Source organism: Mauremys mutica, chromosome 3, assembly GCF_020497125.1.
Source record: "Mauremys mutica isolate MM-2020 ecotype Southern chromosome 3, ASM2049712v1, whole genome shotgun sequence".
In the NCBI taxonomy this organism is placed as follows: Eukaryota; Metazoa; Chordata; order Testudines; family Geoemydidae; genus Mauremys; species Mauremys mutica.
This window is the reverse complement of record NC_059074.1, coordinates 17,624,356-17,635,107: the sequence shown is the minus strand read 5'-3', so window position 1 is coordinate 17,635,107 and position 10,752 is coordinate 17,624,356. Positions and strand designations below refer to the sequence as shown.

The window sequence follows — 10,752 nt, the reverse complement described above, 5'->3', positions numbered from 1 at the left end:
CCTGTGTACGTTTGAACATTTATTACTATGCATTAGTGTATTTGACACTTAATGTATTTACAACTTTTAATACTTACATTTTAATTTATTTGTAAACATAAAGCATGCCAGATTCCTGCCATCAATATTAAACTTTATTAAGCATTATGTTTCTTCCTTAAATATTTCTTCTCTAGGTACAGCTTTAGTAAGAGCCAAACAGTGTCTTTCATCAAAATGCTGTAATACACTGAAAAGTGACTGTAAACATAGCATCTGAAGAGATAGCTACCTATGTGTATCCACAGATACGTCTATTTGGGTGGCCAGACTTGCAGGGCCACTGAAGGTGAGGGCAGAATTTTGCCTGCAGATTCATTATTGATTGTGATGATGTGTGAGAAATAAGGAACTCAGGTTGAGTTTTCAGGACAGTTAGGAAAAAAAATCTACTTATGAACAGAAAACATTTGACATCAAAGACACTGAGACATGAACACGGGACCTTACATTTTTACAGAGCAATTTTTCAGAGCAGGCTTGCACTTTGTGTTCCAGCACACTGTCCAAAGGTTGGCCAGTGTCAGCTGGTTGTATCCTCCCCTCTCCTCTGCAATCCAGACAGCATTTGGAGGGTGTCTGGTTAGACAGGCTATAGTTTTCATCCTCCAATTGCAGGATGTTGTTCAGTTTCCATCCACCCTGATTAAGATACTCAAAATGTTCATAACATCATTGAACAATTTGTAGATTGAAAACATTTTGTGTTTATGATCGAGAATCCAGAAACATGTAGCCAGAGGTGGGCAACTGTGGCCCGCAGGACCCTCCTGCCCAGCCCCTGAGCTCTTGCCCTGGGAGGCTTGCCCCCAGCCTCTCCCCTGCTGTTCCCCCTCCCCCGCAGCCTCAGCTCGCCCCACCGCTGGCACAGTGCTCTGGGTGGCGGGGCTGCGAGCTCCTGGGGCAGCGCAGCTGCAGAGCCGCAGCCTGACCTGGTGCTCTGTGCTGCGCAGTGGTGTGGCTGGCTCCAGCCGGGTGGCGCGGCTGCTGCCTGTTCTGCTGCTCTGGGCGGCACAGCTGTAGCGCCGCCAGCCACCGGTGCTCCAGGCAGCGTGGTAAGGGGGCAGAGAGCGGGGGGGTTGGATAGCGGGCAGGGGAGTTCGGGGTGGTGGTCACAGGAGTATGGATGGGGTCGGAGTGGTCAAAGGGCAGGGAATAGGGGGGTTGAATGGGGGCAGGGGTCCCGGGAGGGCAGTCAGGAAGGAGAGAGGGGCTTGGATGGAGCAGCGGGGGGCAGTCATGGGCAGGGGTTCTGGGGGCGGGGAGGGGACAGGGAGAAGGGATAGTTGGATGGGGTAAAAGTCCCGGGGGGCAGTCAGGAAGGAGATGGGGGGTTGGATGGGGTGGCAGAGGGTCCGGGGGCTGTCAGGACAGGGAACGGGGAGGGTTGGATGGGGCATGAGTCCCAGGGGGGCCATCAGGGGACGGGGGGCTATCGGGGCAAGAAGCTGGGGGGCGGTGTCGGATAGGGGGCGGGGACCAGGCCACGCCTGGCTGTTTGGGGAGGCACAGCCTCCCCTAACCGGCCCTCCATACAATTTTGGAAAACAGATGCGGCCCTCAGGCCAAAAAGTTTGCTCGCCCCTGATCGAGGCAGACTGAGGGCAGGTACTATACATGTTTTTACACAAAGTTCTGCTGGTACAAATTAGTCCTGACCTGCTAACTTACCACTGGGGTTCTCAAAAGACACCTCTGTCCAAAAGACCTGCTGTGGGACTTAAGCAGTCTCTAGTCATTGTGATTCCCTCTGTACTGGTGAATTTCACCAATAGCACAGTAGTGTGTCCAAACAGGTAGTGGTGGTGTGAAGTGGGTATACATCCATTGAGAAATAAGTTGAGCCTATCAATTTCTTTCACGTGTTATATCAAACATATCTGAGACCAGGTCTGCACAGCTGAATCTACTGTATTAACCTATTACAGCACCTAGTACTTAATGCTTGGTTTGCTAAGAAATGACAGTCTTCTAATGAAGAGGTAGCTACAGGAGATTTTCCTTTATTGTGTGTGTGTGTGTGTGTATGTGTCTAATTCTAATGAAAGGCTCCAAAATTTACACTCGAGTCATTTATTTATCCACAGAACATGTATAATGCACGATTAAAAAGGTACATGTTCTATAGAACTACCTAGAGCTCAATCAAGTCTCATCCTCAGCTATAGGAGCCCTCTCTAGGATTAAAAAGGTAATTTGTTTTGCCTCTGCTGAATCTTCCAGCATGGCTGGTACTTATTGCTAGTTGGGAGTAGTGCTTTTTGTGATGGATACTTATGCCATGGAGACCACCAACTCTATACACTGCTTTAGCAATCACCTCTGAAGCGAGACCACCTGTCACATGCGACTACTTGCAGAGGCCACAGAAAGTTTTTCCCCTATAATTTAACTGCGAAGAAACTGTAAAGAGGGATGACCTGTCATCTGCAACCAGCAACCACATTTTCTTTACTCCCATTCATAAACACAAACCTGTAGGAGAAACTGATCTTCACTTATCAGTAGGAGTCTAGTGTACCATACCAGGCCACCCTTACTTCTGCACTTTGCTGGTGATGGCACTGCTGGTGAGAATAGCCGAGCAGGGCACCCAGCCAGCAGCCAATGCTCTCCCATGTGCAAACCTTTGAAGAGTGACCACCTCTTACAAGAGACCACTTTTGATAACTCCCATGAGTGATCGCTCTTGGCAGGTTTTACTGTTCTGTAGTCTGTCAAGTGGCAATCAGAAGGTAATATTAAATCACTATCACCAAGACTGAATTTGAAGTGATGACCTAAAGGTGAGAGACTATTGCCAGCTCCTAAAATAACCAGTTTCCTTAGGGATGGGGTGTTTTATTGATAATCTACTGGATTTCCAATTCTGTTTTATTTGTTATGTGATTATTAATATACGCTTTCAAGATCTTAAAAAGAACTAACTCCGCAGATCCTTCTGATTTGTTCATAGGTAAGCCAGAATACCAATGACCAAGGAGCCTGCAAAAGTAACCACACAAATTATTACAAATTTAGAACAGAGGAAACATTTTAGTAAGTATTCATTAGCCAGTTTAACAGGGATAAACACATAACTATATTGACGTGTTTGTCTTAGCTAGATTATAAGAAGTTTATGGAGGGTGTCGTATGTTGCCTATAGTTAAAGTTGCCCAGCCTTTCCAATAAAGACCCTCTTTCCAATTTATTTTGCTAAAATGTAACTCTTTGGGCTGAAATTTTCCATGCCAGGCATCTGCTGTAGGCTGAATTTTTTAAGAAAGTTTCAGAAAATATTGTTCAGTTGTTTCCAAAAATGAAATTAGGGGAAAATACATAGTTTTGTCCATGTCAAAGAAATTCTTACAACTGTTTAGATGAGCAGCTCTAAACCAACATACTTTGGAGAAAGGAATTGAAATTTGATAGGGTGCTTGTCTGTGTCAGGGATGTGCTTTTGGTTTTTTCTATGAAAAACCACCCAAAACTGGCCAAATTCTAAACCTTTGAAAAAAATCTCAGTTGGCACATGCTCAATAGAGACTTGTTAGAGTTTGGCTGCTAAATTCTCTGAAGATTCCATCTGTACTGGGCATAGTCTAGCCCAGGGATACAGTAGCTGAGCAGGACTTTCCTGGCAATTGTTCTTTCTAGCTGCTGTGATACCAGGCACAGGAACTGAGCCCAGAAAGATTTTCTTTCCTGTGCTCTCTTTGCTGGTGCCCAGGTACCCTGAAAGAGGAAGCTGCTTGACTTGAATGCAGAGAACAAGAGTCAGACTGGGTGGGAAGGGAAGTGGGGGGAGTAGATTGGTGCCAGTGGGACTGGGACTAGTTGGCAAAGGAGACTGGGAGCTGGGGAAAAGGAACCAGGGGATTGAGAATAAGTGGGTGGGTAGAAGACTGACATTGGTCAAGGACCCAGAAGAGGGGGAGACTGGAACAAGGAGCTTGCGGGAGGTGAGAGTGGTTGGACAAGAAGACACGGGCAATCAGAATAATAAAATCACATTTGTTTTGGAATATAGTATCCACACAGAGAGTTACACTGAGATGGCTTTAGCAGAATCATTATCCCGCTATAGCTATGCCTGTCTGCTTCCCTGTGTAGACAAGCACATGGCTTATGAGATCTGAGAACTTGACAATTCAGGATGAGTGAAGGCAGGCATATAACCAGACACAAAGCTCTGTCAGTACACATCAATCTTGATCTGCAACATCCCTATTATTCCAGGCCTGGAACCTCTTCTGAGCAAACACTAACGGTCATGCCAGCCAATGTGGTGGGTTGGTGGAGTGGACAAAAATGAGAACTCTAATCTAGCTAAGGAGTTTTTATGGTGCCTATCATGAAGGTATTTAAACACAGAGACCAGTCTTTCCCATGTAACCGTAAGCAAGGCTTGGGTTCATGCCTCCATGACTAGTAAATGACTAGTGTACTAAGAATGCACACATTCATTTTATTTAAAAAACCTCATATTAATATTTTCCAAGTTTAATGATATAGTAAATGCAACAAAGGACTATGAAATACATATTTTAATGTCAGTATTGCTGTAAGATATTCTGTGTAGTTCTCTAATTGTTTTAGGATCCAATCCTGCAGGGTGCTGAGTGCCTCCTACAAAGCACTCCAACTTCAGTTCCCAGCAAAGTCAATGGGAATTGAAGGCATTCAGCACCTGGCAGGATAAGACTCTTAACGCATCGAAGGAACCCCTGTAGTTGTACAACACTGCATTACAAACTATCTAGTTGTAAAGAATTTATACTAAAAGAGGAAAAGTCATTTACCATTCGCATCCAGGTTGGTAAAAAGCCTTTGTATAGAGACATAAATCCTTCACCTTGTATAGCCTGAATCAAGCAGTCTGCAGAAGACTTATACAGCAGTCCTCTAGCAATGAGGAAGGAGAACAAAATGAAGTTGGTGTTACAAATACACAAGTAGACTGTAGGAAATGAAAGTATTTCAGCACCATCATCCCCGCCCAATATAATACCCCCACATCTTCCATCAGGGTAGTTCCTATGAAAGGTTACACGTAGAAACAAGATCTCTGGCGTAGACTCACTGAAGTCAATGAAGCTATACCAGGGATTAATTCAGCCCCAAAAGTAAACTATATGTAAAGTTCTCACTTAGTTTAAAGTATAGCTATGGACCATTACTACAAAAATAGTTTTTATAGGCAAAAATAAACACCAAGAGTAAAGCAGAACGATAAGAGTAGACTAGAGCTCCAAGGCCTGATGTATCAAAGAAATCAATGTGAATCTTTCCATTGACTTCATGGGGAGTTCAGTTCGGGTCCCAAATTACTACTTAAGTTGGGAAATACCCTCTCAGAAATATCCATACCTTCCCTGTTTATCTCTTGGTTGGTTCATTATCCGTGTTTTGACAACATCAGCAGGAGTTCCCAGGATAGCAGCTACCAGGCCAGAACACACACTATCAATAAAAAATACTATTTGAAGAAAAAACATATCAAGGTTTATCATCCCAATTCAACCACCTAGATCTCAGTTTACAAAATAAAGACATTTTTAGGGCTGTTGTCATTAAACCATGATTAATGCCTCATAACTTAATGTGAGTTTCCCAGTTAGGACAGAGCTGGGAAAAATTGCCTCAGCTCTGGCACTCGTGTATCTCCACTCAGAATCAGTTTCCCTGGCTTCATTGGTACAATGTGAGGCATGCACAATGTGTAGGGGGGTATGCGGGGTCAAGTGCCCCCTTAGATTTCTGCTTGGCCTGCCTGGTGGAGGAAGGGAGAAGGGCTCCCTTCTCTTGCTGCGCCTGCGCTCCGGCAAGCTCCACCCCTGTCCCTGGCAGCCGAGCCTGGGCGGGGAGCAGAAAGGGCAGGACCAGCAATTCTGTGCAGCACAGCAGCTGCCTGTGAGAGAGCCTGGCTAGGACAGTGGCCTGCCCTGCCCCCCTGCTCCCCACCTGGGCCAGGCTGCCAGGGACTGGGCCCAAGCAAGCCAGAAATGTGATGGGGGAGGGAGGGCTCCAGCTTGCTCAGCCCTTGTCTTGGGCAGCCAGGCTTGGCGGGGAGCAGAAGGGGTGGGCCAGCCTGGGCCGCCAGGTTCTCTCTGGCAGCCACTGTACTGCACAGAGTCAGCGACCCGGAGTGGCCAGTTTCAGCTGCTGTGAGAAGCGGCTCCATCCTGCTCCTTGCCCGGGCCCAGCTGCCAGGGACAGATTCTGAACATGCTTGGAGAGGTGCACCAGGAGAAGGACCGAGCCCCTCACATCCCCAAAACTAAATGCTGGGGTGGGGAGAGCGGGGCGGCCCCAGGTAGGGTGCAGGGCAGGGAGGTCGCTGGGCAGAGGAAACACATGGGGTGGTCATGTGTCCTCCCTTTAGATTGTGCCCCCTCCCCCCGCAGTATCAGGAGGCACAAGTCATCATGAGGTAGCACATATCCTTGAAGTACAGCTGGAAATCTTGTGGAGCATGGGACCTTCTTAAGGGAACTACATGCACAAATACTCAAACACCAGGAAACTCTCTCTGGGAAAATAGTGTATGTAGGTACTGTAGAATCACACCGTAATAGTTCTATGGAGCCAAGAATACAACAGAATAGAACAGTAGGTTATACTGGGACAGAGGAAAAATGAATAAGGATCAGATGGGATAATGGAAGGGAACTGGTATAAATTAGCATTGCTTCACTGACTTTAATGGAGCTATACTGATTTACAGCAGCCAAGGATCTGGCCCATCACTAACAACTCCCAAAATGCAAGACTAATCCCTTTAAAGTCTTGTAGTTTTGGATATGTGCGACTAGTGAAATTAAGGCAACCATCGGGATTACAGTGCATCACAAACTGAATGAGCCAAAAATGTCATGCAGTTGTGCAAAAAGCTACTATTTTTTCAAGTGTATTAACAGAGTGTCATGTGTAAGACACATAGGAGGTAATTGTTCTGCTCTACTTAGAATTGATGAGGCCTCCGCTGCAGGACTGTGTCCACTTTTGGGCATCCCACTTTAAGAAAGAAGGGGAAAAACTGGAAAGCCTCTGAAGGAGAGCAACAAAAATCATAAAAGATTTAGAACACCTGACCTATGAGGGAAGGGTCAAAAAGAACTGGGCATGTTTAGTCTTGAGAAAAGAAGACAAAAGGGGGCCCTGGTAAGTCTTCAGATATGTTAAGGGGCTGTCATTGAGGACAGTGATCAATTGTGTTCCCTGTCTACTGAAGGTAAGACAAGAAGTAATCAGCTTAATCTGCATCAAGGGAGATCTAGTTAGAATTTTTCCCCTAATATAGTTAAATACTGGAATAGGTGACCAAGGGAGGTCGTGTAATCCATCATTGGAGGTTTTTAAGAACAGGTTAGACAAACACCTGTCAGGGATGGTTTATGTATACTTGGGCTCACCTCAGTGTAGGGGGAGAAGGGAAGAGACTAGATGACCTCTCTAGTTCCCCCCTCTATGATTCTGTCAGTCAAAGTGATTGGAAAACACCAGAAGTGAGATACTCTGTGAAATTAATGGTCTTTCTAGTTTAGGAGCCAATCTTTGACAGGGCCAGATACTTCAAAGGAAAATATAAAAGCACCATAATGGACAATTATGCAATATCATGCCTGAAGGAGAAGTTTCTTCCTAGTCCCAAGGAGTCAGTGTTTGTTTTATATCCTGACATATTAGGGTTGGTATTCTTCTATCTCACTGTTTGGCATATTTAAAATTAGACTGGACAAAGCACTAGAAAAATCTAGAAAAGGGAAGAATCCTGCACTGGCAGAGATGAGGGGACAGATAATCTTTTTTTATGATGTTATGGGCCATATTTTTTGCTGGTTTAAATTGTCATAGCCACAATTTAAACATAGCTGATGTCAATGTAGCTATACCAGTTTTCTCCAGCTGCAGATCTGATCCTATGTTTCTAGGACCTAAATTGTGCCAGGACTGAGAAAAAAAAATAATTTAAGGACCAAATAAAATCAACTGGAAAGAGAGTTATCTGCATGACACATTCACGATTTCTATAACTGGGGGGAACATGCTGCTACTGAACCTGTTAATACCTGGGTCACGAATAGATTACACATACATCTATAACGCAATTCTGCTTAGGTCAGCCATAGCACTGAATGTAAGAACTGGGGATGACTCCCCACCAAGGAGAATTTCAAGGTGGGTAAAACAGTAAGCAAAAGAAACCACAAATTTCCTAAGCCCTGGAGAGGGCTCATGTCCCAGAGATAAAGCCCTATGTGCTTATTATGAAGAGTTGCCATGTACATGTAGAGGGCAGAAGACGAAATGCAGATAAAGTAGTTTAGGACCTAACCCTACCAGACCTAATTTTTCCATACACACAGATACATTGGTCTCCAGAGAAGCAGCATATGTACATAGTTAAAAACAGCCTATGGAGAGAGGCCCAGAGAGCCATCTACAGTGTGCCTGATTTTAATATTCCTTCCATTGAGCAGATGGAATGAGATGGGGAGAAACAGATTTCCTGAGTCCCAGACCATTGCCTAAACTGCAAGACTATCCCTTCTTTCCTCTCTCCTTAGGATCATTTCGGATACTGACACCTTTATTGGAATCAAGTATCAGAGGGGTAGCCGTGTTAGTCTGGTTCTGTAGAAGCAGCAAAGAGTCCTGTGGCACCTTATAGACTAACAGACGTTTTGCAGCATGAGCTTTCGTGGGTGAATACCCACTTCTTCAGATGCAAGACTCTGAAGAAGTGGGTATTCACCCACGAAAGCTCATGCTGCAAAACGTCTGTTAGTCTATAAGGTGCCACAGGACTCTTTGCTGCTTCTTTATTGGAATATTATTTGTCTTGGTGCTCAAGAGGCAGTATACCATCCTATTCTCTATCAGTGGTCTCCAAACTTTTTTGATCGCGTACCCCTATCAGTAAAATTTTTTTGAGCATGCACCCCCTGCCACGACAGCTCTACCATTTTTGCCAAAGCCAAAAAAAAAGGCACTCGGACTCCTGCTCGAACTGATGAAGCAAAAAAAAAAAATGCTCCTCCTCCTGTGCACCCCCAAGGATCCTCTTGCGCACCCCACTTTGGAGACCACTGCTCTACATCTGGCCCACTTCTGCCTAGGATCAAATTCTTCACCATGGAGACACCTATCAACACTAGGTGCAGCTCCTGTTCTAATAGTTCCCTTTCAGTTCTTGCTTTTTGGTTACTGGTCAGCTACTGTCTATTCTCTGTCTGCTTGTGCTCTACCTCCAGGTGGAATACTTAGTCACAGAATTCCAAATATAGTGTATAATTTAGCACTTTCATATGCAATCTCAAAGTGCTTTGCAACATTGGGTATGTACCACATGGGTAACTGAAGCAACAAGAAGCGAAGTGACTTGCCCACACTTACACAGCAAGTTACTGGCAGAGCTAGGAATAGAACCCACGTTCCCAGGTCGCAGTTGAGTACCCTGTTATGGCTACCTCTGAAGAAGCAATAATTGGACGACAGAGGGAAGCAGCAATGTGACTGTCCTGAAAATTATAACATCACTGAGTGATTAGCTTGTGGCTAAAAGTTATCTCCTTAGAGATGTGGGAGGGGATAATAAAATAATAAGGCACCTTGCAATGCTGTGAGTCACACTGTTGTCCTGAAGGGGTGTGTTCAGAAGTAAAAAGTGTTTCACTGAGTCATAAGTAGTCAGATCTGTAAAGAGAGTAATTAGTGGAAATAAGCATAAATGAGAAGTTACATGGTATTCAGGCTCCTTGTTATTGATTTAGGTGATAAAGACCTGAGCTAAATAAATCCCTAGTGTAACCTATTGACTACAAGACTTGCACCAGACTGGCATATACCCTGTTCCCCTTTACTACTGCCATCAGCTACATCCAGAGCCTCCTCTCTGCTTTCCCACTGCCTCCATCACAAAACATATTATTGGAGTATGCATATAGAGTAACTGAACTCTCTCTCTTCCTGAAACCACCCACCTCTCCTCCTGTTTAACGTGAAAACAGTAACTTGGAAAACAAAATTCCAAGGGGAAATTGGGCAAAAATGTTGTCAAACAAAATTGGAAACATTCACATAACTCTAAAAAGGATTTTTTTCCCCACTTCTCTATCACTTTTCTTTCCCTGGGTAAGCACCATTATCCCCATTTTGCAAATGGCAAAAATGACAATAGAGGACATAAGAGAGTCTAAAGTGGGATAACTTGAGGGGTTGGAAGGAAGTGTAAGTTAAAGTAACTAAGGATTTAAATGAAGACCAGTAGTCTCCTAGAAAATTAATGGTAGATTTAGGAATAGAAGACAGGTGTCCTGATCTTAGATTTGGTGCTTTATCTACAGAACCATGCTGACTTCCTTAGTACTTTATAGTAGGGCTGTCAAGCAATTAAAAAAAATTAATTGCGATTAATTACACTTAAACAATAGAATACCGTTTATTTATATATTTTTGGATGTTTTCTACATTTTCAAATATACTGATTTCAATTACAACACAGAATACAAAGTGTATAGTTCTCACTTTATTTTTGATTACAAGTATATTTGCACTGTAAAATAAAATAGTATTTTTCAATTCATCTAACATAAGTACTGTAGTGCAATCTCTTTATCATGAAAGCTGAATTTATGAATGTAGAATTATGTACAAAAAACCCACTGCATTCAGAAATAAAACAATGTAAAATTTTAGAGCCTACAAGTCCACTCAGCGCACTACTTC

At 44.0% G+C, this 10,752-nt stretch overlaps 1 protein-coding gene across 5 annotated transcripts in view; it reads right to left on the bottom strand.

Annotated features, from left to right (window-relative positions):
- Positions 1 to 1,472: 1,472 nt before the first annotated feature.
- Positions 1,473 to 10,752, bottom strand: part of SLC25A27 (solute carrier family 25 member 27) — a 31,193-nt gene continuing 21,913 nt past the window's right edge. For 4 of the 5 annotated variants that reach the window (XM_045009667.1, XM_045009668.1, XM_045009669.1 and 1 more), the window contains exons 6-9: positions 9,636 to 9,720; positions 5,392 to 5,484; positions 4,824 to 4,926; positions 1,473 to 3,024 (exon numbers count right to left, since the gene is read on the bottom strand). In XM_045009667.1, coding sequence (XP_044865602.1) covers positions 2,953 to 3,024; positions 4,824 to 4,926; positions 5,392 to 5,484; positions 9,636 to 9,720 — 353 coding nt within the window. In that variant the 3' untranslated portion in view covers positions 1,473 to 2,952. Of the gene's footprint in view, positions 3,025 to 3,098; positions 4,749 to 4,823; positions 4,927 to 5,391; positions 5,485 to 9,635; positions 9,721 to 10,752 lie in introns of those variants that run through there. The other variant, XM_045009670.1, reaches the window with a different exon arrangement.